This window comes from Clarias gariepinus, chromosome 3 (genome assembly GCF_024256425.1).
Source record: "Clarias gariepinus isolate MV-2021 ecotype Netherlands chromosome 3, CGAR_prim_01v2, whole genome shotgun sequence".
In the NCBI taxonomy this organism is placed as follows: Eukaryota; Metazoa; Chordata; class Actinopteri; order Siluriformes; family Clariidae; genus Clarias; species Clarias gariepinus.
The window spans coordinates 47,757,501-47,785,000 of NC_071102.1; the positions used below are offsets into that span (position 1 = coordinate 47,757,501).

General features: G+C 43.7%; 1 protein-coding gene across 1 annotated transcript in view; it reads left to right on the forward strand.

Moving 5' to 3' along the window:
• The window catches only part of cacna1ab (calcium channel, voltage-dependent, P/Q type, alpha 1A subunit, b), a 136,152-nt gene that overhangs the window by 4,161 nt on the left and 104,491 nt on the right, over positions 1 to 27,500 (forward strand). Inside the window, exons 4-18 of the mRNA XM_053491779.1 lie at positions 2,298 to 2,450; positions 2,653 to 2,840; positions 2,940 to 3,043; positions 4,048 to 4,163; positions 13,547 to 13,585; positions 13,699 to 13,785; positions 13,997 to 14,173; positions 14,306 to 14,418; positions 14,599 to 14,711; positions 20,133 to 20,264; positions 22,996 to 23,068; positions 23,166 to 23,283; positions 23,369 to 23,436; positions 23,886 to 23,992; positions 24,594 to 24,726. Coding sequence (XP_053347754.1) covers positions 2,298 to 2,450; positions 2,653 to 2,840; positions 2,940 to 3,043; positions 4,048 to 4,163; positions 13,547 to 13,585; positions 13,699 to 13,785; positions 13,997 to 14,173; positions 14,306 to 14,418; positions 14,599 to 14,711; positions 20,133 to 20,264; positions 22,996 to 23,068; positions 23,166 to 23,283; positions 23,369 to 23,436; positions 23,886 to 23,992; positions 24,594 to 24,726 — 1,721 coding nt within the window. The remainder of the gene's footprint in view (positions 1 to 2,297; positions 2,451 to 2,652; positions 2,841 to 2,939; positions 3,044 to 4,047; positions 4,164 to 13,546; positions 13,586 to 13,698; positions 13,786 to 13,996; positions 14,174 to 14,305; positions 14,419 to 14,598; positions 14,712 to 20,132; positions 20,265 to 22,995; positions 23,069 to 23,165; positions 23,284 to 23,368; positions 23,437 to 23,885; positions 23,993 to 24,593; positions 24,727 to 27,500) is intronic.

Genomic DNA, 27,500 nt, shown 5'->3' on the forward strand with positions numbered 1-27,500 from the left:
CCATATGTAACTATAAACAGAAAGGGTTATAAACAGAAAGGGTTATAAACAGAAAGGGTTATATACAGAAAGGGTTATAAACAGAAAGGGTTACATACACTAAGTACAATGAAGAAGGATATATGGCAAGATAAGAACCACGTGCATATGAATATATTTATAGAGAAGGGTTATGTACTGTACAACGCGAGCAATGGTTGTAGATGAGGAAACATATTGTATACCATGATTATGATATTAAGAGAGGGTTATAGACATTTGTGCAACTTGTTATTGGGGTCATTTTTATACAATATGTGCAGCAGTTATGAATGGTGCAGTCCTGAGTGTTGAGTTTAAATAAATACACCTCCAGTCAATGTGTATGTGCTCGGGTGGAGGCAGAGTTCAGCAGTGAAACAGCTGTTCCTGAACCTGCCTGTCTTTGTCCGGAGGCTTCTGTAGCGCCTCCCAGAGGGCAGGAGGGCAAAGAGCCTATGAGCAGGGTGAGAGGAGTCCTTTATTGATATTGTGTGATATTGTGTGCTCTGCTGAGACACCATTTCCTGTAAATGTCCTAAACTAAATTAGTATGAATTACTTCAGTAGACTGATGATGGTCAGTAACGTGCGTCTCAGGCTGTGGTGATACATAAAGGTCATTTTTCATTGTAATTTGACCTGTAGAGTCAGGGTTAGAATCAGGACGGTCTGTACCTGGGCTGGGTCACGTGGTATTAACGTGGACTGTGAAGCATTACACGCTCATGTCTGTGGTGTCCTGATGTTCTCCATCCGACTAACCATCTACCTTCATGTTTCTTGATTAAGTTCGGAGGTCATATTTTCATTCCATAATTATTAATTATTTCAAGATGTAGAGAAATACAAAGAAAGCTCAGGATTCTGATAGCAGGCGAGGTGATGCCTGACCGGATTAGTCGTCTGGTGCGAAGGTCCTCAGTGCGGGTTTCTCTGCAAAGAAGACACACTCCCTCACAGTCCGACATCCCATTTGTGTATTTAGTTTAAGATCTACGGTCCCTAACACTTAAACTAACACATTTAGCAGACAGAAGCCACTCACGTTCAAACTGGGCGGATGAAGGTTAAAGGCCAACATGGACAGCTTGGCGGACCAGAGATTTGAACTTACACTCTTCTGAACATTCGATTAGAACACTCTCTAATATTCAACAACAGTAGCTTCTGACTGGGTTGGTGAGGGTCAGACAGCGTCTAACAGAGCATGGACTCATCACTTGTGAGCTCCAGGGGCAGACTCTACACCGAGCACGCTTAGCACTGTGATTGCACAACCCTGGACATTACTATTCTTTTATTACCATTTATTCTAACTTCATTCCACACAAAAATACATAAATATGTACCTACTCGTACAGCTGCTCTTATTGTTCTACATTTCTTCATATATTCTTCATATATTTTTCATATTGTCTATTTTTGTTGTACAATTATTTTATTTTAACTTTAATTTTATATTTTATTTCATTCTTTACTAGTTAAATTTACCTTTTATTTTATTTTTCATATTATTTCTTATTTATAGTCTTTTATTTTAAGGTCACGAGCAGTTGTCTAAGCATTACACTGGATATCGCACTGTGTATGACTGTGTATGTGACAAATAACATTTGAATTTGAGTTTCCACACCCTAGGGTTAGGTGAAGTTCCCTAAGGGGGAGTGCAGTTTGCTTGTTGCTGCTTAACTGGTGTCACATTGTTAAAGATCCTAATGGACGTCTTTTAAAAGGTCTCCACATTAAGATGGAAGTTGGTTGGTTGTTATCACTAACAGGAATGAGAGTTTATAAGGTGTGGGTGATTCCTAGGACAGCGTTCCTGTGAGCTTCTCTGGTGATGAGCAGATGTCCTAAATAAGCGGTATGGATGTAGTGACATTCAGCCATGCAGTAATGGACACTAGGGGACGAGTGTGCCGATTTCATGAGCATTGCACACGTTAGCGCCATCTACTGGTGATGTTCTAAACTGAGTATTCAGTGCTGAGAGCAGAATGTAGTTACGTCTCAGTGTCTGTTGATGAGTTTCTCTTTCTGTCGACCTGAGCAAGATGTGTTATGCGTTAATGAGGACAGGACACTGACCTGAGCGCAGTGTGTAAACACCAGCCTGCGTTCTGAAAGTCTTTCATCTGCAGCATCACACACACTCATGTACACTGGGAGAATGGTTTATAGAGAGAAGAACAGAGAAGCACAAACTCCACTTGAAACACTGTTGCAGCGAACGAACAGTTTATGTGACCTTCACATGGTGGTGGTTTATCTTCCAGGCCTGCAGGTGGTGCTGAAGTCCATAATGAAGGCAATGATCCCCCTGCTGCAGATCGGTGTTCTCCTGTTTGTCGCGATCCTCATGTTCGCCATCATCGGCCTCGAGTTCTATTCGGGAAAATTTCACAAAGCATGTTATGACAACGTCACAGGTACCCACTAGCCCAGCAGCCCAATCCCCCCCCTCCCTCCACCACCTCATGCACACTCACCCACACACACACACACACACACACACACACACACACACACACACACACACAGGGTACAGTGCTAGAGACAAAAAAAAAAATGGTAGAAATAAAGGCTCATACCATTTTGTGTGTGTGTGTGTGTGTGTGTGTGTGTGTGTAGGAGAGATTCTGGACGATCAGCTGTGTGGTGATGAGTTACCTGCGCGTGTGTGTCCTTCTGGATCTGTGTGCAATGACACATTGCTCGGACCGAATTATGGAATAACGCAGTTTGATAACATTTTCTTCGCCGTCCTCACTGTGTTCCAGTGCATCACCATGGAGGGCTGGACAGACATGCTTTACTATGTAAGGACACACACACACACACACACACACACACAGAAAAAAAATAAATCCAACTATCCAGTCCAATCTGAGCTGCGTACCGATCGTGTGTTCCTGTAGAGTAACGATGCTTTAGGAAGCACATGGAACTGGATGTACTACGTCCCGCTCATCATCATCGGCTCTTTCTTTATGCTCAACTTGGTGTTGGGTGTGTTGTCTGGGTAAGTGTGTGTGTATATGTGTGTGTGTATGTGTGTGTGAGAGAGAGAGGGTATGATATTTTTATATATTTGTGCATTTATATATTTTGTATACATACTGTATATACTGTAACATATATATATACTGAACAAAAATATAAACGCAACACTTTTGTTTTTGCTCCCATGTTTTATGAGATGAACTCAAAGATCTGAAACATTTTCTACATACACAAAATAACCATATCTTTCAAATATTGTTCACAAATCTGTCAAAATCTGTGATAGTGAGCACTTCTCCTTTGCCGGGATGATCCATCCCACCTCACAGGTGTGCCACATCAAGATGCTGATTAGACAGCATGATTATTGCACAGGTGTCCCTTAGACTGGCCACCTGTAAAAGGCCACTTTGAAAGGTTCAGTTGAATCACACAGCACAATGCCACAGATGTCGCAAGTTTTGAGGGAGCGTGCAATTGGCATGCTGACAGCAGGAATGTCCACCAGATCTGTTGCTCGTGAATTGAATGTTCATTTCTCCACCATAAGCCGTCTCCAAAGGTGTTTCAGAGAATATGGCAGTACATCCAATCGGCCTCACAACCGCAGACCACGTGTAACCACACCAGCCCAGGTCTTCCCCATCCAGCAGGTTCACCTCCATGATCGTCTGAGACCAGCCACTCGGACAGCTGCTGAAACAATCGGAGTGCATAACCAAAGAATTTCTGCACAAACGGTCAGAAACCGTCTCAGGGAAGCTCATCTGCATGCCGTCGTCCTCATCGGGGTCTCGACTTGACTCCAGTTCTTCATCGTAACGGATTTTGACAGATTTGTGAACAATATTTGAGAGATATGGTTATTTTGTTTATGTAGAAAATGTTTCAGATCTTTGAGTTCATCTCATTAAAAATGGGAGCAAAAACAAAAGTGTTGCGTTTATATTTTTGTTCAGTATATATATGTATATATATGTGTGTGTGTGTGTGTGTGTGTGTGTGTGTCGTGCGGTTCCACAGTGAGTTTGCTAAAGAGAGGGAACGAGTTGAGAACCGCAGAGAGTTTCTGAAGTTGCGGAGACAGCAACAAATTGAACGAGAACTGAATGGATATCTGGAGTGGATCTGCAAAGCAGGTACACACACACACAGACACACGCACACACACACTACACCACAACACTAGATATGACCATGATAAATAGAAGCCTGACTCACAAGGGAGCATCCTCATGTGGGTGATACCAGACGCCGTCCCTCAGTCCCTGCTGTAACTGTGTGCTGTGAGGTCTAAAGTGCAGCTGTGTAACAGGAAACCAGTTTGAGTTACACTGTGTGTATCAGATGACACTGCCAGTGTGGGACGTAGTCGGGATGGACAGGAAGGTGAGCCCAGAATCCTGGTGAAGGGCTTTGCAGCCTGGTGCAGTCTAAACAACCTACCTCAAGGGGATGATGATTGTCAGTCTGTTACCTGTCCTCCATCAGTGTTGAGATGGTGAGGTCATACAGATATCTGGGGCTGCAGCTGGATGACAAACTGGACTGGTCAGTGGATACTAACTGCATAAGAAAGGTCAGAGCTGTCCTTCCTGAGGACACAAGGATCTTTACACATTTAAAAAAGCTCCTGGTGATATTTTATCAATCAGTCATCGCCAGTGTACTTTTCTATGTGGTAGCGTGCTGGGGAGGTAGCCTCAGCCGCGGGAACGCCATGCGCTTGCACAAGGTGATCAGTAGAACTGCCTCGTGGTCAGTTTGGAGTGGTGGAGAGGAGGGCATTAAACAAAATGCTGTCCATCATTGCCAACCCTGACCACCCACTTGTTTTTCAAAACAGATGAGTGTTTTCAGTGGAACACTTCTGTGGCAGGTTCTGCCTTTTCACACCTCTCTACAGGGGCTTGGGAATGTGTTCTGGGAGATTTAGGCTTAAGCCTCTTCTGTTATATACATTACTGTGCTACCCACGGAACTCTGTCATCTGGGTCTCTCTCAACTCTCTCACCCACGCAACTCTCTCATCAGGGTCTGCTTACTACTCTCAGTATCACATGCTATATTATTATGCCATTATGCCACAGACCCAGCCAGTGTCACTTCCATGCAGTTCTTTGCACGATTATTACCATTGGCACTGTTGTTGGCATTGCACATTAAGGCTTGCACTGAATTTCACTTTGCTTTATTCATTAGTATTATTATTCATTTATTTCATTTGTTTATTATTACTTATAACTTTATACCTAGTACCCTGTGTCCTACTGGCTATATGTAAGCTATACAGTGTGCAATCACATCTACAAACCTGTCTTTAAAGTACTGTCTCCGGTACTACTCGATGTCTAAAATTTCTTTCTGAATCAATAAAGTATCCATCTATGTATGCATGCATGCTCTCCTTGTGGTGGCTTGCCTTGCACGAGAACCTGGTTTGTATCCAGTGTGGGCCGGAAAACCTTTTGTTTCTGTCTGCTGCTCGTACAATCTGTAAGTGAGACACTGAATCTGCTTACCTTTCATGGCATTCATTCATGGCATTATCCAGAATGCCTTACGTACATTCCTTGTTTTAGCTTGGTGTTGCTGGGGTTTGAACCTGGGCCATTGCAATCAGTAACTGAACACCTTAAGCACTGAGCTACTCCTGCCCTTTGTATACTCTACCCAGTGTAGAAAGATATGGCCAGGTTTTCTGTACAAAACCTAAACAAGTATCAACATACTGCTCCTTCTGTTGGCCTGGATTAGACTGATGGAGACTCTCAGCTCATCCATGAGCTCTATATTTGTGAAGTAAATTGTGCTCCTTGACCCCTCATGATATCTTGTGGTATACCATGGTAACGGAATACTTATAGGTATAGGAGCTATGCTGTTTAACACTAGAAGCTCAGCGCCAGTGTCACCTACTAATAACGCGGTTCAGCGGTCATTTGACCGCCTATTGTTTTGAATTGGAAGCTGTTGCTGACACACAATGATCGCTAGATGGCGCTTTCACCAAGAGCAAATAGTTTAGCTCCAAGATAAACTTGCACTTGGACAATGCGCCATTCATTCCCGCTTTGATAATCAAATTCAAATCAAATTCAAATTCAAATTTTATTTGTCACATACACAAACATACACAGTACGAAATGTAGTGAAATGTATTATACGACTGCTATTGACCCTAAAAGAGAATTAAAGTTTACAAATAAGAAATAAATATAAATAAAAGAATACGATAAAAAATTTAATAAAAAAATTAAATTAAACTAGGAAAAAATAGAACTAAAAATAAAAATAGAAATGTGCTAGAAAAAAATGGAACTAAAAATAAAAATAGAAATAGAAATATGATATGCGTAATGATACATTACGTAATGATTGCATTACGCAATATGTGTAATCAGCGGTATCTTATTGATCATGAGTTTCAGCTGAAACTAATTCATATGTGAATATCTGAAACTCATGATCAATGGTGTTGGGGTACTTACAGTGGTTAATCAATCGGAATGTAGGTCCTACCGTCGCCGCGCTCGGCGGTACCGTTTGGCTTTGTGCGTTTGCTGGCTTTTACCGTTGAGTGGCGCTATATAACTACAGGCTGACGCCTCATGCCTTAGTTCATTCTCTGCTGGATTAATGAGACACAGAGTTTTAGAACTGCACGTAGTAGCGGATAAATTCAAGTAAAACATTGTAGTTAAACAAATTTATAATCACAGAACTAAAATAACGATACAAATGTAGAATTTAAATTAAATCTTATTAGGATCAAATTTAAACAAAATAAATGTTAACACAGTGAGCCTTTAAATTTTATCACGTGTAATTAGAAAAGACGCGTGTAGGGTTTTGTGTCGTCTTATATCTTGTGTCCTTTAAATTTATAGTAGATTTATTAACTAAAATAAATGACCATAAAAATTATAACATTGTCAGGACGTTCTACTGCGTCAGCTGATGTTGGTCATTCAGCCCCGCTTGTGTTTGTGCGTTATTATAAGAATGAAATGCAGTAGACTGTTATGATCTGTAACGGATTCGACCCATGTTGCACGGGCGGCACCATAAAGCACGGACACGAGGCGAGGTCTTACGGGAAAAGGGTAATTTATTTAGGTAAAATGGGGAAGGAAAGTGTTGAAGGAGGGAGAAAGGAAAGAAAGGGATAAAGATTGTGCATGTGCAGTTCCGGGGGCTGTGCCACACTGGCATGCGGGCACACAGCTGATGCTGAGTGGCAGAACTGAGCACGCGGAGGCAGCGCTCCTGCACGCTCCCTCGTGACGGCGCTTCTCCCGCTGTCGATGGCCGGCGCGAGTTTTCGCTGACGCAAAAACCTAACCACACTTTTCCTCTTCGGCAGCGGGGCTGCGAGGGCGGGCACAGTGCGGGAGTAAAGATGCCGCGGGAGCTCGCGCAGCTCTTTCTCGCGCTGTCCTCAGCGCGGAGATCAAAGGGCAGAATTCTAGTGTACTTGTTTAAAGTCCCTGGGGCGCGTCACATCCCCCCACTGACATGCTTTTTTTATATTCTCCATTACATCACGTACTTCCCAGACCTCAGACAAACCTCCGCGCCTTGCTTTTATAATGCGGAGCAAGCCCGAGATCATATTAACGTTAATTATCGCCAGCCGGCACAAATAGGCGGCCCCGTTCCTTTTGCCGCCTATTCAGGGAGCCTACGGAGTGAGGGAGTAGTTATAGTAGATTTGGGCGTACACCCATCACACGCGCACGCCGTGGCAGATCATAATAATTGACCAAACCCCATTTAAATTAAATTAACAAATATTGCATGTAAATAACAATAGCCCACGTTTAAAAAAGCATTTTTATTTAGATTATAAAAATATAATCCTGCATCTGTTTTAGGTGTTCCAGCTGCCACTGTTCTAAAATTCAAATTAAATCAAATCTTATTAGGATAAAATTTAAGCACAATAAATGTTAACAAAGTGAGCCTTTTGATTTTATCACTTGTAATTAGAAAAAAAGCGTGTATGGATTTGTGTCATCTTATTTCTTGTGTTCTTTAACCATAAAATTAAAACAGTGTTAGGACGTTCTACTGCGTCAGCTGATGTCGGTCTTTCAGCCCCGCTTGTGTTTTTGCGTTATTATAAGAATGAAATGCAGTAGACTGTTATGATTTGTAACGACCCATGTTACTCAAACAACTCAGTTCAGGTGTAAGTAAATGGATAGAAAGTAAATGTCTGTGCTGTTTGGGGGAGGGACGTGCTAATGATTTGGTCGGCTCTGTGTGTGTGTGTGTGTGTGAGAGAGAGAGAGGGGTGTCGCGGTCGTTTTCAGTGAAACAAAGGCTCAGCTGAAAAATGTTAGGCACATCAGTCACTTAACCCCCAATAAAAGGTATTTGAGTGTTATGATAGTTGTAATATAACAGATGCGCACTGAATACTAAACCTAAACCAGGCACGGAGATTAATGAACCAAGATAGCCCCCATACCCGTTTAAAAAAAAAAATACCAAAGAATATTATTGTGTATAGACTGAATAAAAACAATGCAATTTATGCTATCATAAGGAAAATAACAAGTTCTTCCATTCCAATGATTAAAAAAGGTAACAATGTCAACTTTAGAATCTAGAATCCAGGAGATTAAAATTACACAAATTGAAATCACTGAAAGTCTCCAGAAGAGCCTCAGATTCAAGAGGTTTTTAAAGTGGGGAGAAGTGCATTTGAGTTCCTCTGAATGTATAGGTGAGAACAGCCGATTCACACCTGGGGAGGGTGAATAATTTGTATTTGAATGTTGTCTGGCATTGTAAAGCACTATAGTGACACTAAAAGAACAACCCAGGATTAATAGGAATTCTTATACTGCATAAACATTATTTAGCACAAAAAACTTCCTCGCGCTCGGGAAAACTATGCGTGCGGTTGAGCGCTGGTTAGACTATAGGAAATTAAATCGGAGGGGTTTTATTTAGACTATTAAAAAAATAACCTGCGTCTATTTTTAGGCATGCCAGCTGCCACTTTTTAGTTAGAAGTTTTCAATACAAATCTTATAATGCCCACATGACATGACGGAATAAGGCACGGCTGGTGATGATTGGGGTTTGTTGGGTTACAGTGGATTTTACTACGCGGTGTGAGTGCAATGGCCATCTGTCTGCTCGCGCTGACTCTGCTCTCCGCGGATGGCCGGACCGGCCCCTCCCACCTCTCGCTCCTTTGAAGTCCGTGGGGCGCGTTCCATTTGCCCTGCTTGCATGCCGCACTTCCGCGTTGTTGCACATGCGCTGCATACACAGCGCGTATTAAAATCCACTGTAGCCCAACAAACCCCGAGTATTTTATAGCGCGGGGTGCAAGCCTGGGCAACGATAGCAACGATAGCTCACCAGTCATGTGTAATTCTGCGGTCCCGCTGCTTCGCATGTCTGAAGGGGAGGCCGCCTAACTAGTGAGCGAGGAGCGATATTGGCTGAAAAAACTGTGTCAGATTAATGTTCAAAAACTATATAATAAAACTATATAAGACTACATGCCTTTATAAGACTCAACTTTTATTTAAGCGCACTCACAATAACGAAAAAACGTTGTGATTTTGTAAGTGTTGTAAGCTGCGCTGTTCTGTATTGTTTTTTGTGAACTTGAGCGCGTCAGAAAATGAACTCAAACATTTTTATAAATGGTCAGAGTCAGTCTGCTTGCTGTTTTCCTGACGCGTTCATAATCATTAGTCTACTTCTGCCGGTGCGCTCTGGAAAACTTCATGCATGCGGCTGAGCGCTGATTAAAACTATGGAGTAAATTAAAGAGGAGAATCACGATGCCGAGTCGAAGTCCTGAGCCCAAACCTCATTTAAATTAACAAATATTATAAGTAAAAAAAACAATAGCCCACGTTTAGAAACCGTTTATAAATTCTTTCCGACATGAGTTGGCCCGGTGTTATGCGCAGAGCGCCGGGAGATTTCCTGAAGCTCAGAAATCACTGGGCATGTTTTCTAAATAGCCGCTATCTTTAATAACTGATGGAGGTTTTGAGCTGTATACACACGCATTCCTGCCTAAACAACTCTTAAAACTACACCTGTGACACAATAAACAGTAATATTTCAAACATTCTGCAGGCTGATATTTGGAGAAAGGAAAGAATAATGAATAAACCAGTTGTTGGGTCAAAATAACCCAACCAGGTGTTCATTTGTAAACTACATCTCATATGAGCCAACATGAGCAACCCAACAATGTGTTTAAAGTACCTGAAATAATCCAGAACTTAAAAAACAATAAACCGATACAGAGATACGCTGTATAACGGTCACTGTTGTATTTACGGCAACGAGCGAAAATGTCACTTTGCGCCACCTGGCGGCCATTTTACGAATGACTTTGAAATGCAACTGATTTATTTTGGCCGCTGACGTTTTTACGCGGCGGTGAGCGCGACGGTAATAACCATTCCAATTGATCAACTACTGTATGTAGTGATAATTAGTTTCTGCCAAATCATTAAAACTAACAATAGACTATGGCACTCTCTTGAGAGGGGATATGAAGGTGTTATTCATTTATTTATTCAATTCTACATATAAACAAACAAAATACAGCTATTTTTCTCAAAAAAGTGAAGTTGTTCAGCTGTTTAGTGTCACTATGTCATAACCAGTGAAACAACGTGGACTCATCGCTGTGCTTGTTGTAACTGAAAAAACGCTGCAACTGCTTCAAAGTCTTTCCTCTCCGTGACCGCTGAAATCAGACACGACACCACGTTAGGTTACGTCTTGACTCATTTGCATACCGACGGTGATTGGATGTTTACCGAGGGCTCAGGGGAGGTTTGTGTGTGTGTGTGTGTGTGTGTGTGTGTGTGTCTGCTTGTACTGTTATAAAAATTCTAAATATAAACAAACAAAATACAGCTTTTTTTCTCAGTTGTTCAGCTGTTTAGTATCACTATACACTCAGTGTAGTTACCGAAATCTTTGGTTTAGTTCTCATTGAGTGGCCACTTCCAAATTTCACTCGCTTTTATTACATGAATCTTATGTGAGCATAAGCAGTGAAACATTCCGCAGGTTTAAAATACACCGCGGCCAAGTGAACCACGTTCCCGTCAAACGAAACAAGGCATAATCGTGGTGTTTGATTTGGTTATGACATAGCATAGTTTATTATCTGCTGTGGTAGATCTGATTTATTCAAACACATTAATAAAGCTTTATATCCTCAGGATGGGTCATTGCATTTTTTAGAGATAATTGCAACAGAAATTTTTAAACAGAATAAACAAACTAATGAATTCTCTCGAAACGTTATAAAATAAATTAAATCTAAATCCTCTAAATGTCCTTATAAAATATCGCTGATTATCAACGCCAGAATGAATGGCGAATTGTCAATATTTCACGGATATATATATATATAAACTGCATATATGGAATGAAACCTGAGAAAGTTACATATACACACTAAATGATGCATAGCTAGTATACGCGATCCCTTGCAACATCTGCTGAGAGAAATGAGAATTGCAGGTTGGAAAAGGCAGGAAACGGCAGGAAACGGCATGACCGGCGCGCAGCTGTCAGCGATTTCACGTAAATAAGAGCAAAATAGCTTTATACTGGCTTTTACTGGTGTGATTTTAAAAATGTAAGCATACAGGGTGATTAAGCTCACAGAACTAGGAAAAGTCATGGAAGGAGGGTCCTGGAATTTGATTGAGTGTAAAGTATTTTTTTTTTTTTTACCCCCTTGCGGTCAAATGACCGCTGCTCGGCGCTTCTAGTGTTAAAAGGTGAAGGTGAGCTAGGCCAGTGTGCTCACTGGATAAGGCATTGGACTACGGTTCGGAAGGTCCCAGGTTCAAACCCCACAACCACCAAGTTGCCACTGTTGGGCCCCTGAGCAAGGCCCCTCAACCCTCAACTGCTCAGCTGTGTAATGAAATAAATTGTAAGTCGCTCTGGATAAGAGCATCTGTCAAATGCCTAAATGTAAATTTGACATGACACTGAGAGGGGGCAGATCTGTGATGGGGGTTATGGCGATGTGTCACCATGGTTTTTAGGGCAGGAGCGGAGGTACAGGCCTTCATGCTAATGGAGTTCCTGGAACTTTGACTCTAACTAATGCACAACAGTATTAGTGATTAAACCGCTGATCTACTGGGATTTTTACACACAACCATCTCTTGGGTTTAGATTGGTAAAAGAGATGTTGCAAAAGAAGATTGGTAAAAATGTTGCATGGTTTAGACACTGATGCTGTGACATTCAGATGGTTGGGTCAAAATTTGGCATAAACAACATGGAAGCTTGAATCCATCCTGGTGTTGTAATGGTGAGTTAAAGATTTTCTTGGTGCACTTTGGGGGTCAACTGAGCAATTGAGCATTGTTTAAATGCTACAGAGTATTGTTGCTGACTGTGTCCATCCCTTAAGGACCACAGGATAACATGTCATGTCACAAAGTTAAAATCATCTTAAAAACTGGCTTTTCGAACATGACAGTGAAGTCACTGTACTCACATGTCTATAGTGACTGCGTCAGTATGGAGCAAAATCTCTAGGAAGTTTTTTCCAGAACCTTGTTGAAACTATGGCACGAGAAATTAAGGCAAAAGGGGTCCAAAATAGTACTAGCAAGGTGTACCTAATGAAGTGGTCAGTGCATGTAAATGTTACTCTAGGGAAACAATATATATTGTTACATATCACCAAATTATTTTTTAACCTGGTGATCAGGTGATTCCAAACTTGGTTGGTGCTGTTCTCCACTAGAGGTCGCTCGTTTTAACTTCACCTGATCAGCAGTCAGATTCCACGCTAAGTGTTTGGAGCTGTAGTAAACACTAGTGTGAATCAGCCAGGTTCTTACAGCAGCCACTCTTAGCTGCTCCACCATAATTCTCTCAAGACTAATGAGATACCACAGGAATGAAAGCCAAATATGCCTGTATACACACGCACACACACACACACAGACACACGCACACACGAACAGACACATGCACACACACAAACATGCACACGCACACACAGACACAGACACACGCACACACACACACGCACACAGACACACACACGCACACGCACGCACGCACACACACAGACACACACACAGACACACACAAACATGCACACGCACACAGACACACGCACACACACGCACACGCAGAGACACACAGACACGCACACACACACACATGCACACGCACACAGACACACGCACACACACGCACACAGACACACGCACACACACAGAGACACAGACGCACACAGACACACACACAGACACACACACACACACACACACGCACATGTTCATTAGCGTGGTGAAGTTCTCTGTACAAAGAGGTGTACTTTATTGAAGATTAATTTGAATTAGTCTTGGTCTCGGAGACGTCTTCACTGTCCCATTGCTCAGTAAAATGGCAAGCTGCATGTTTTTGACTGAGCCTTAAGTTAAAGGAGATTAATCAACTTTGGTCTCTCTCTCTCTCTCTCTCTCTCTCTCTCTCATTACAGAGGAAGTAATTATGGCTGAAGATGACACTAAAGGAGACCGTATGGATTTTTATAATGTTATAAGGAATAAAAAATATATATATTTTTTGTACACATTGGTGTCAATTATTTTATATTATATTGTGTGTGTGTGTGTGTGTGTGTGTGTTTAGGATCTCGCCGAAGACCCACTATAAAAAAGAGTAAAACTGACCTGCTGAACCTGGAGGGAGGACAGGATCACATGGGGGACGCAGTGGGTGAGAGAACAACACACACCTCAAGACACACCTTTACACGCAAAAGTGATAATAAATAAATTGAAGTAAAGCACTAGTGCCTAGCTCTTCAGCGCCCTCCTTAGTCCTAATATGGTATTGCTGACATTTTGCTGCCTAGTTATAATCATATAATCAGAAGTGAGAAGTGTGTTTGCAGTGGATTACATTGTGTGTGTGTGTATGTGTGTAGGTTTGAAAGCTGAGGGCTCCAGTTTTAGTAAGAAAGAGCGCCGTTTCCGCATCCTCATACGTAAGATGGTAAAAACTCAGGCGTTTTATTGGACCGTCCTCAGCCTTGTTGGTCTCAACACACTCTGCGTCGCAGTCGTCCACTACGACCAATCCGAACTGCTGTCTGACTTTCTATGTAAGTGTGGGTGTGTGCATATATACACAGACATGTACACATGGACAGGGTGGGAACAGGTGTGATAACTGAGGGTAGCAGATAGACGGTTTTTCATAGTTGTGATCTCTGACCTCTCATCTCTGACCCCAGTCTATGCAGAGTTTATCTTTCTGGGCCTCTTCATGTTTGAGATGCTAATAAAGATGTACGGATTGGGGACGAGGCCATACTTCCACTCCTCCTTCAACTGTTTTGACTGTGCGGTAAGTGTCCTCTCTCTTTACTGTATGTCTCTCTTGATGTCTCATTGTGTCACTCAATAACGATCTGTGTTCTTCATGCCACATTAAGCCTTTTTAAAGGTGTTCTGATGTGGTCCTTGTGTAGTTTTAACTAATGTGTTTTGTTTGATGTGTGTGTGTGCGTGTTTGTGTGTGTGTTAGGTGATTGTTGGCAGTATATTTGAGGTGGTCTGGGCAGTGATAAAACCTGGCACTTCATTTGGGATCAGTGTCCTGCGAGCTCTGAGACTGCTGCGGATATTCAAAGTTACAAAGTAAGTGTATGAGTGTGAGTTCACTTTAGTGTAGTGTGTAAGTGTAGTGTGTAAGTGTAGTCTGTTAGTGTAGTGTGTTAATATTGTGTGTTACTGTAGTGTGTTAGTGTAGTGTGGTTGGTGTAGAGTGTTAGTGTTGTGTGTTTGGTGTATTGTGGTTCGTGTAGAGTGTTAGTGTTGTGTGTTTGGTGTAGTGTGGTTGGTGTAGTGTGGTTGATGTTGAGGTATCTGGGAATTTCACATCAACTTCTGCTGCTTATTTGTAAAAGCCATTAGCCAACTACAGGGAAACACTGTAAAATCACTTTGAACAGGCTAGACAACAATCATTAAAAGTGGATTTAACTAGTGATCAATAACCTTAAATGAAAAATCACAAAGAAAGGCATACATAACTACTTCTGTTAAAATGTAAACAAGTTTCAAACAAAACCAAAGATGTGATACACGCTGTATGTTACATTTCTTGTGCATACATGAAAACGTCTCGGGTTACTTTGCTGTAACCCTGTTCCCTGAAAAGGCGGGAACGAGATGCTGCATGAAAACGCTATGGGAACATCTTTTTGTGTTGCCAGTTGTGAAGCATGTGTGTGTCAAACACGCCAAGTTTTGGCATATATAACCTCGGTCAGGTGACGTCATCTGATGAAGCGAACCCGCAGATTATAAATAGGAGTGAACCGGAAACATTCCTCAGATTAATTTTGTTTAAAAAGGACGTCCAGTCACGCAGGCAGTGCAGCATTGGAGTGCAGCATTTTGTTCCCGCCTTTTCAAGAAACAGGGTTACAGCAAAGTAACCCGAGACGTTCCCTTTCAAAGGCTACACTCGATGCTGCATGAAAACGCTATGGAAATGAGAATACCAACGCCGCCGCACTGCAAGTGTCTGGACCCCAAGGTTGTGAAGCGTGTGCGCACAAAGGCCCAGGCGGTGTCAGAACAATCTCTGGGAGGCTGACCCGAGGACCTGTGAGCCCGGAGTAGCATGAACATCCAGACTATAGAGTCTCACAAATGTGTGCGGAAAGGACCAACCTGCCGAATGACACACTTGCTGCAGGAGAAACCCTCTTGCCAGAGCAATAAATCAGGCAATCCCCCTGGTTGGATGAGCCCTTATTCCTCGAGGCGAAGTGAGACCACGCGCCTCGTAGGCTAGGGCAATAGCATCTTTCCCTGATGTGATGAAAAAGGCTGCTCTGACTTACGCCACTAGCTAGTGCGGTGAAGTGCATACTGAAGATAGTGGGTGAAACCTATCCTGCTCCGGAGCTGTAAAAGGTGGAGGACAGAAGGCTTTGAGGAAAACTGGGTGCATGGTCAAGAATGAAAATAGTTCGGGTGAGGATGCTGAATAGCTCTGACTAGACCAGGGACAAGTCTAGGCAGGAAGGGAAGCCTGCAGATCTCCAAAAGTGATTATAAGAAAAAACATCTTAAGGGTCAGAAGCCAGACAGGCGCTGACTCTAGTGGTTGGGAAGGGGTGTCAGCCAGTCTCCATCCGTCAGAACATGACAAGCCGAAATAGCGGCTACGTAAATTCTGAGGGTACTACGGCATAAGCCAGAGTAACTTTCTGCAGAACTCCAGCACTGAAACAATTCGGCAGTGGACTGGGTGTACATGTTCCGCCATGCACCACTTTCAAATACCTTCTCCTTGAGGGCATACATTCTTCTAGTGCGTTGAAGGTACCAGGGCTCCCAACTCCATATGCCCTGAAGTGTAAATCGCCTTGAGGGACAGAAACTCGTCCTGTGCCCAAAGCAAAAACTGGTGCGCAAGCTTATTGAAGCAGCGCAGCACAGTGCGCTTTGGCGATTATGGGCCAAAATGTACATCGCCCTGAGCGACAGGGACTCGCCCTGTGCCCAAAGCAGAACTGGTGCGCTAGCTCATTCAAGCGGCGCGAGCACAGTTTGCCCCGGCAATTACGTACAAGACTACCCTAGTCTCGTCCACTCGCACTAGGGCATGGTAGCCTCTCAATTGCTGGAGGAGGTGTTTCAGGGCCAAAATAAAGTCATCAGTTCGGGGCAATTGATGTGCCACGCGAGAAGATGGTCTCTCCAGCTCCCTTGGGCTGGACGGCCATCTAAGACCGCACCCCAGCCCCTCATGGGAAGCGTCTGTTGTTAGCATCTGCGATGACAAAAGGACGCACGTAAAGTGGGACCCAAAGTCAGAAAACGGGGTCTGAACCACATAGAAAGGGTATGAAGCCACTTGGCGCGTAACCCATATTTGCCTCCGGGGAATGGCCCTTGAGTAATCCCCTGGCTTTTAGCTATAATGTACATCGCCCTGCGGGACAGGAACTTGTCCTGTGCCCCCAAGGGGAATCTGGTGCGCTAGCTATTCAAGTGGCGTGAGCACAGCCCGCCCTGGCGATTATGTATGAGACTACCGTAGTGTTGTCCACCCGCACTAGGACATGGTCGCCTCAACTGCTGGAGGAGGTGTTTCAGGGAAAAAATAAAGCCATCATTCGGGGCAATTGATGTGCCACGCGAGAAGATGGCCTCTCCAGCTCCCTTGGGCTGGACGGTCATTCAAGACTGCAACCCAGCCCGTGAGGGAAATGTCTGTCGTTAGCATCTGCGACAACAAAAAGACGCACGTAGAGTGGGACCCAAAGTCAAAAACCGGGGTCTGAACCACATAGAAAGGGTACGAAGCCCTTGGCGCGTAGCCCTTATTTGCCTATGGGGATTGGCCCTGAGTACAATTCCCTTGCTTTTAGCCACAACTGAAACAATTTCATGTGCAGAGGTCCAAAGGTATCACCGTGGACACAGCTGCCATGTGACCTAAAAATATCTGAAAGTGATGAACAGTCACTTTCTGGCCTAGCTTGTTTTCCTTTAGGGTGTTGGAATGGATTTGACACACGCAGGAGACCCCTGTGCCCGCATTGCGATCGCATCCTAGGTGACACCCAAAATGTTGTGTTCTGAGCAGGAAAGAGCACGCTTTTATGGCGTTGAGTCTCAATCCAGGAACAGAGATGAGCTAGGACGACACCCCGATGTCAAAGCGCTAGCTCCTGAGACTGAGCCAGCATAGCTAGTCATCTAATGTGCGGGTTAGCTAGACCAAATGGAAGGACCCGATACTGGTAAGCTTCGCCCCCAAAAGCGAACCTCAGGAACTTCCTGTGTTGTGGCAATAGGAATTGGTTGAATTGAGAGCAATAACTTTGACAGTCAACATTTTGAACCTGTCTTATTTTGTATAGCGGTTCAGCCCACAAAGATTTAAAATCGGACGCAGCCCCTCCGTTCCTTTTGGGAACCAAGAAAAAAACGACTGTAGTAGCCTGACTCTCTGCCTGGTAGAGGAACATTTTCTATGGCCCCTATTCCCAGGAACGTCTTGTAACTCCAGAGTCAGCAGATGCGCCCTTTCCGGTTTGACAGAAGTGGAGACCACGCCGTTGAAACGCGGAAGGCGATGTGAGAACTGGATCCTGTAGCTCTCACTATAGTGCTCAGTACCCAAGGAGATATACATGGCAGTAGCTTTCACGCTATTCCTGTGCTTAGCGCCTCGCGAGAGTCAGATCCGGTCGGGGCTGGGTGGCCGACAGTCCCAACCCTTGAGCATAGCGGGGAAGGACTTTCCCGAAGGCTTGTTCATATGATTTTTGCCTCCCGAACCTAGTGGCGACATTAACAGCGTCGCCAAACAGGCCAGAGAGCAAGATGGGCATCAAGGAGGAATGCACGATCCTTATCCTTGATTCTCCCTTGAGATTTAGCCAAAGGTAACTCTGCGAAACACCATCGCAGAAATTAAGAGCCGATAGCATGGACCCTCTCTCTGCTTTGTTGCACGAAGAGACAGGTCTGTGGCTCAGCCTAATTCCAGGAATGACGTTGTAAAGCCCCACCAGTGCTCAAGTCTTTCAGCAGGTCAGCCTGGTAAGCCTGCAAAACCGCCATGGTGTGCAGTAGAGAACCAGCCTGATAAGCTGCCTGAAGCTCTTCCCCACCAGGGAAGATGTCAGTCTACATGGCTTGGTGGGGAGTGTATGCTTCTTTTCGGGGAGGATGATGTCCCAGGAGAGAGATAGCCCAAGGGTCTCTTCTAACTGGGACATCATCATATAACCACGCCTTCGCATCAACAACATTCGAATAATTTGAAGATGATGGCACGAAAACACGGGATGAATAAGGCTATTCCATGAAAGAGTTAACTCGTCATGAAGGTTGCCAAGAAAAAAGGGAGAGAGAGAGCGCCGTTTATTCGAGGCTCCTCCCCCCGGCCACCCGACAGCAATCTGTCGTCTTTTTTTTTTTTTTGAGCACTTGGGGAAATCCCGCTTCCGAGGGCAAATACGAAATGCGATCGCTCGATCGCATGCGTTACTTACCTGCGGAAGTGAGAGTAAGTCTTTCCTATCCATTTATGAGAAGCGCCGGAGCGTGCTTGAGAAGTGTACGGAAAACTTCCTGATCCGGCGAGGACGCGAGAGAAAGGGGGATTCCCGTCTCTTGCACACATCACACGCAAACACAATATTCGGTCCTTTGAAGACAAAAAGATCTGAGGAATGTTTCTGGTTCACTCCTATTTATAACCTGCAGGTGCGCTTCATCAGATGACGTCACCTGCCCGAGGTTATATATGTCAAAATTTGGCGTGTTTGACACACACATGCTTCACAACCGACAACACAAAAAGATGTTCCCATAGCGTTTTCATGCAGCATCAAGTGTAACCTTTGAAAGGGAACTGCACTTGTACAACACTTATAGCATAACACAAGGTACTGTTTTTCTTTTGTATTGTGCACTATAGTAAATAAATATTAAATAACATGGATCCAAGTGATAATCAGTCTTTCATATAATTAAAGAGCTGTATTATTATACCATCAGTATTCCTGATATGACCAGCAGCCTATCAATGCAATCTCACCTGTTACTGACTGCAGTCTCTTGACTCTTCTACGCACAATATTTTATATAATAAACCTACACTGTTACCTCATGAAGTACCTCATAGTTACCTAGGGGGTAGTGACTGTGAGGTGGCGATTCTTTGTTGCAGAAGGTGTTCTTGCATTGAGCTTGTACTGTTTCCCCACTAGTGACTATGAGGTGTGCATACTGTGATGTCATATGCTGGGCATGTCACAGTTGTCTCTCGTCGAATGACTCCAACTTCACCATTCCACTTATTCTAGCTTCATAAGTGTAGTGTTGTTAGTGTAATCTGTTAGTGTTGTGTGGTTGGTGCGGTGTGCTTACTTCAATATGTTTATGACAGTTAGTGGAGGAGATTGATTACTGTCACCTTCTTTTGACTGGTCCATGTGTCTAATTCTATACCTCTCTCTTTCTCGTTCTCTATCTTCTTGTCTTTCTTGTCCTGTCCCTCTACATTTGTGTCTTTTTCTCTTTTAGGTACTGGGCTTCTCTCCGTAATCTGGTTGTGTCGCTCTTGAATTCAATGAAGTCCATCATCAGCCTTCTTTTCCTTCTCTTCCTGTTCATCGTGGTGTTTGCCCTTCTGGGGATGCAGCTGTTTGGGGGACAGTCAGTAGCACTCCCCCCGCGCACACACACTCACACACAACACACACACACACACACACACACACACACACACACACACACACACATTGTAAAGCCTTGAGCAGGGCAAAAAACAAACACAGACAGCGAAAAATGTAGGCGGAGAAATACAAGTGCTCTTTTTATTTATAACAAATGTCCGGAGAAAAGTGGAGGGGATGAGAGAGTTGGTGGGGAAGGTATTAAGAATGCCATTCCTTGGCTTCTGAAGATTCAATTCAATTCAATTCAATTTTATTTGTATAGCGCTTTTAGCAATTTTCATTGCCGCAAAGCAGCTTTACACAGTCAAAAGAATTATTTAAGTTTGTATGAAATGTGAATTTGTATGAATTAAAATGGTCAGTTTGTCCCTGGTGAGCAAGCCGAGATGGCAGCGGATGTCCTGAAACTTGGGATGGATGCTGAGGATGAGGAACCAGAAGAGGTAGTTAAAGCCTGGCAATGACCTTTCCTCTGTGGCGTGTCCCATGTAGGAGAGATTCCATAACAGTCAGATTCTGGAAGTGTAGAGAGACAAAAATTCATTAGTTTCATGTTTGAGAACTGCTACTCACAATAATGATGTGTGGCTGCCCGTTTATAGCTAGCTGATGACCACGGGATGGTCGAGAGATCGATGCACTGCCAGCCCAGGCAAGGTGGAGACCCTCCCACCCCCAAAAGAGCCGTGGTGCTGGCCGTGGGGCTGAAAAGTTTCCTTATTCTTGTTATCCTTTTCGAGCCCAGAGCATGAACTTGGTGAGAGGTGATGACATAGCATACATAACAGTGTGCTCTGGCTTTGTGGTGGATTGAGAACAAGTGATTGAGAACAGTGGGTGATGCAATAGTTTTTGTCCTTGCCATCTGCAAATGTGGATCTGCTGTCACCAGGGTCACCAGGGAAAGCGTCTCCCCACCAGGAAATATTTAACTCCTCATCAGCCTATTTGATTGGTAAGAGCCTCTTGCTTTATGGCTCAACTCAACAGGAAGTCAGTTATTTTATTTTGGGTCACTTGCAAAATGCACCCATGGTATTTTGATACACTCTCACTATGGAATTTATAGGATCACCACCAACCTAGGCCTATGTGATTTCAAAACATTGGGGATGCAAAATTGCAGAGGCATCCGTGACAATGCCGTAAACCTTAATGCAAAAAAGCAGTTAATAACTTTTTATGGGACATCACATTAAGTGACATCATGTTCAGTGACATCATATTGAGTGACATCACATTGAGTGTCATCACAGTGTGATGCTTTTTCCAAAACATCTGAAGCTTTTTGGAAAATTAAATCTGGCGGGGTCTTGATCTCTTGTCACACCAGATGAGGGAGTCCTGCTTCGGTGAAGAACACATCTTTGAAAAAATGACCGGCTAATTTAGCTCCTGGTGCTGGACTCGCTCCATAATGTTGTAGGGACGTTGATCAAGAATTTACATTTAGATAAAATTGCCCCTTATGTGGCAGTGCTACAATACTGCTCTGCTCTGGGTTTTTCCCATGTGCGTGAAAAGAGCAGCTATCTCTGCTCTGCTCTGTAGTGGAGTATATGGAGAAGATGTGAGCAAAGATGCCATGTACTACATATAGTGTGATAATATGTATAGTGTGATGACTTTGGATAGCAGCCCCGGTCAATCATGCCCTAGAAATAAAGGAAAAGGTCATTAAAGCTCTACACCAGCATTTATTGAGTATTTTTCACTTGGTCCTCCACAGTGATATGGCCAGCAGTGGAGCTCCGACGATGCAGGCTCAACCCATGGTAGCTGGGTTAACATCAGCGTCACTATAGTTGTTGGCTCAAAGCCATCAGACGGTGGCGGATCACTTGGTTCAGTGAGCATAGGCTCATCCATCAACAGGCGTGGGCGAGGCTCTGATACATGTCACAGATTCATGAAGCAGGGAGGTCTTCTTAACAGCAGCGCTTTTTTCTCATGGCTTAAAGCACATCCGCCCTTTCTTGTGTGGAGGAGCTTTCTGTTCTTTTTGGGGAATGAAGCACACTGGCATGTGACCCGGTATAGGTTGTCCAGTTCCTTGGCCTCTACAGTGGATGTCCAGAACCAGATTGTCGCTGCTAATGGGGCTGAAGACGAGGAACCAGAAGAGACAATTAAAGTCTGACAATGACCCTTCCTTGGCATTACATCAGCAGTCGGACTCTGGAAGCATACAGAGCCCCTCCCTCCTAAACTAACCAGAGAACTGGCCGTGGTGCCGAAGAGTTTCCTTGGTCTCATTTTCACGAGTAAGGCGTGTGAACATTGTAAGAGCACTAACTGTAGGCCCGCCATCTCACACACACACACACACACACACACACACACACACACACACACACACACACAAAGACAAAAGACAGTCCAAAAAGATGGTTTGGAGCCGTTGTTTCTTCTCAAACTAGTTCTTCCAGCCAAGAAGACTGTTTCCACAAAAGGATTTCTAAAACAGATCTCGTTAGTGCAATGCTTTACCAGTCATACTCAGATGCCATCAATCATGTAACACTTTCAAAAACATTTTGTAGATCTCCATTCTTGTTGGGTTTGGAAGTGTTGCTGGGAAGCTGGGAAAGTAGACACATACACCACTGTAAACAGCAATGTAACAACCTTCTTCAGACTGTGGACAAGCAAACTGCTTCCTAGCTACAGATTTTTTTAAAGTGTGTGTGTATTTGTGTGTGTTTCAGGTTTAACTTTGAAATGGGAACCCCTCCTACAAACTTTGATACCTTTCCGGCAGCAATCATGACTGTGTTTCAGGTTTGTGTGTGTGTGTGTGAGTGTGTGTGTGTGTGTGTGTTATTCTTTTTGACTGTAAAAAGTATGTGTGTGTGTTGTGTGTATACACATGTGTTAGATCCTGACAGGTGAGGACTGGAATGTCGTTATGTACTATGGGATAGAGTCTCAGGGAGGTGTTCACAAGGGAATGATCTCCTCTGTGTTCTTCATCGTTCTCACGCTTTTTGGAAACTGTATCCTTTATACAATCTAACACAATGACATAGACATACGCCAGCAAGCACATGTTTAAAGGCAAAATACCTTAACTGGTGTCAGACACTCTGCTGAATGTGTTCTTGGCCATTGCTGTGGATAATTTGGCTAATGCTCAGGAACTTACAAAGGTGTGTATATATATATTAGTATATGCGTGTACATACAGTATATGTGTGTGTTGCCTGCTAATGTAAGTGTTTATGTATTTTTATTTTATTTATTTTTATTTATCCTTTATTTAACCAGGAGAAGCCCATTGAGATTAAAAATCTCTTTTGCAAGGGAGACCTGGCCAAAATAGGCAGCTAAATGACATCACATTACATAAAAAAAAAAATGAATAGAAACAGTTTAAAAGCCAAATTTTGCACTTACAATGAAATCTCAATCAAAAACATTGACATATGAGGGAGTCTAACTCAAAAACCTCTCATTTTTAACTTAAAAACACTCAAAGGAATCAATTTTCTAAGTTTTAAATTGTTATGCAGCAAATTTCATGTAAAGGGTACAGAATAAACAAAATAAATGTATATGTGATGTGTTTTGGCTACATGTTTGTTTGTGTTTGTATCAGGATGAGCAGGAAGAAGAGGAAGCCACCACACAGAAAATTGCTCTCCAGAAAGCTAAAGAAGTCGCTGAGGTCAGCCCACTCTCTGCCGCGAACCTCTCCATTGCTGCGTGAGTCTCTCTCTCTCTCTCTCTCTCTCTCTCACACACACATGCATACACAAACATACACAGGTGGCCTTATAAAAATATATAAGGGTAAGTCAATAGACTTGGTCACTTACAAGACATCTCTGACTAACAGGTTCTCATAAATGTGTATAATAGAGACAATGCAAATAAATCCTAATGAACTTACACAATGATCACTCAGCTGGTTGTACAGACAGGTCCATACTGTTTCAGGTCTTCACACTGTCACTTGCTCTGAACATTTACATTTACATTTAGGCATTTGGCAGACGCTCTTATCCAGAGTGACTTACATTTTTATCCCATTACACATCTGAGCAGTTGAGGGTTAAGGGCCTTGCTCAAGGGCCCAACAGTGGCGACCTGGTGGTTGTGGGGTTTGAACCTGGGATCTTCCGAACCATAGTCCAATGCCTTAACCACTGAGCTACCCCTGGCCCCTGAACAGTAATGTAATAGTTACAGTAAAGTTCCAATGATGAGCAATAGAGTAGTTTTAGATTCCAAATAGCGTAGATGTTAGGAGCACGTTATCTGAAAGGTTTCACACGAATAACAGGTCAGGTCACGTGTCTTTCAGTAAGGAACAGCAGAAGAACTCAAAGCCGGCTAAGTCAGTGTGGGAGCAGCGCACCAGTGAGATTCGCCGTCAGAACCTGATGACCAGCCGAGAGGCACTCTACAATGAGCTGGATTCTGAAGACCACTGGAAGGTGAGATGAAGAGAGGGGATAATGATGGATGGCCAAGGCCAAACAAGGAGCATATGAGGACTTTTATGTTAGGTTGGACAGTAAGAAAGACGAGGTGGATCTGTAGAGGTTGGCGAGACAAAGGAATAGAGATGGAAAGGATGTGCAGCAGGTTAGAGTGATTAAAGATATAGATGGAAATATACTGACAGATGCCAGGATGAGCCAGAGCAACGGAGAGTGAGAAAAGGAGGTGAAGAGGCGTGTGCAGGCAAGTTGAAATGGGTGGAGAAAAGGTGTGATGTGTGATAAAAGAGTGTCAGTGAGAACGAAAGGAAAAGTGTACAAGACAGTGGTGAGACCACCATTGCTCTCACATTTGAAAATGTAATAAAATGAACATTATTTATTTATCAGGTAAACTTAACGCTGACATGGTAGAGTGTGTGTGTGTGTGTGTGTTGTGTATGTGTTTAAGAGTAAGAGACAAAGAGACAGTTGTTGTGGTGCAGAGTAGCCAAACCAAGATATCACTCCATACATACCCACATACACACAGACCCACATACCCACATAACCCTATATACACACATACACACATACTCCTATATACCATACCTACATACACACATACTCCTATATACTGTACCCATACCCACATACCCTAATACGGCTTAGAGAGAGTGGCACTAAAGAAAAGACAGGAGGCAGAGTTGGATTGGTGCAGACTTCAATGGACATGTTGGGGAAGGGAACAGAGGTGATGAAAATGTGATGGGCAGGTTTTGTCTTCAGGACAGGAATGTAGAAGGACAGATGGTGGTGGACTTTGCAAAGAGGATGGAAATGGCAGTAGTAAATACTTTCTTTCAGAAGAGGCAGGAACATAGGGTGACATATAAGAGTGGAGGCAGAAGCACTCTGAAAGAGATCAGTGACTGCAAAGTGTTGGTAGGGGAGAGTGTAGCCAGACAACACAGAATGGTGGTGTGTAAAATAACCCTGGTGGTGAGGAAGGCGAAGAGGACAAAGGCAGAGCAGAGGACAAAGTGGTGGAAGCTGAGAAAGAAAGAATGTTGTGAAGTCTTTAGGGAGGAGTTGAGACAGGCTATGGGTGGTCAGGAGGTGCTTTCAGTTGACTGGACAACTACAGCCAATGTGATCAGGGAGACAGGTAGGAGGGTACTTGGTGTATCATCAGGTAAGGCAAAAGTGGACAAGGAGACTTGGTGGTGGAATGAGGAAGTCCAGGAGTGTATACAGGGAAAGAGGCTAGCTAAGAAGAAGTGGGACACTGAGAGGACTAAAGAGAGTAGACAGGAGTACAGGGAGATGCAGAGTAAGGTGAAGGTAGAGGTGGCAAAGGCCAAACAAAGAGCATATGAGGACTTGTATGCTAGGCTAGACAGTAAGGAGGGAGGGGGGGATCTGGGGGATGTGTCTGCCAAATGCCTAAATGTAAATGTAAATGTACAGGTTGGCAAGGCAGAGAGATAGAGATGGGAAGGATGTGCAGCAGGTTAGAGTGATTAAAGATAGAGATGGAAATGTACTGACAGATGCCAGGAGGGTGATGGGAAGATGGAAGAAGTACTTTAAGGAGTTGATGAATTTGGAAAACGAAAGAGAACAAAGAGTAGAAGAGGTGACTGTTGTGGAACAGGAAGTAGCAAATATTGGTAGAAGTGAGGTGAGAAGGGCGTTGAAGAGGATGAAGAGTGGAAAGGCTGTTGGTCCTGATGACATACCTGTGGAGGTATGGAAGTGCTTAGGAGAGGTGGCAGTAGAGTTTTTGACAAGTTTGTTTAACAAGATCTTGGAGAGTGAGAGGATTCCAGAGGAATGGAGAAGAAGTGTATTGGTGCTAATCATTAAGAACAAGGGAGATGTGCAAAGCTGTGGCAATTATAGAGGTATAAAGCTAATGAACCAGACAATGAAGCTGTGGGAAAGAGTAGTGGAAGCTAGGTTAAGGGCAGAGGTGAGCATTTGTGAGCAGCAATATGGTTTTATGCCTAGAAAGAGTACATCAGATGCAGTATTTGCTATTAGGATGCTGGTGGAGATGTACAGAGAAGGTAACAGGGAGTTGCATTGTGTCTTTTTAGATTTAGAGAAAGCGTATGACAGGGTGCCAAGAGAGGAGCTGTGGTATTGTATGAGGAAGTCTGGAGTGGCAGAGAAGTCTGTTAGAGTGGTGCAGGACATGTATGAGAGCTGTAAGACAGTGGTAAGATGTACTGTAGGTGTGACAGAAGAGTTCAAGGTGGAGGTGGGTCTGCATCAAGCATCGGCTCTAAGCCCCTTTTTGTTTGCTCTGGTGATGGACAGGATGACAGATGAGGTAAGACAGGAGTCCCCATGGACTATGATGTTTGCAGATAACATTGTGCTCTGTAGCGAGAGCAGGGAACAGGTGGAGGAAAATTTGGAGAGGTGGAGGTATGCTCTGGAAAGCAGAGGAATGAAGGTTAGCCGCAGCAAGACAGAATACATGTGTGTAAATGAAAGGGACCCAGGAGGATCGGTGAGGCTACAGGGAGCAGAGGTAAAGAAGGTGCAGGATTTTAAGTACTTGGGGTCAACGGTCCAGAGCAACGGAGAGTGTGGAAAGGAGGTGAAGAGGCGGGTACAGGCAGGTTGGAATGAGTGGAGAAAAGTGTCAGGTGTGTTGTGCGATAAAAGAGTATCAGCGAGAATGAAAGGAAAGGTGTACAGGACAGGGGTGAGACCAGCGATGCTCTACGGCTTAGAGACAGTGGCGCTGAAGAAAAGACAGGAGGCAGAGTTGGAGG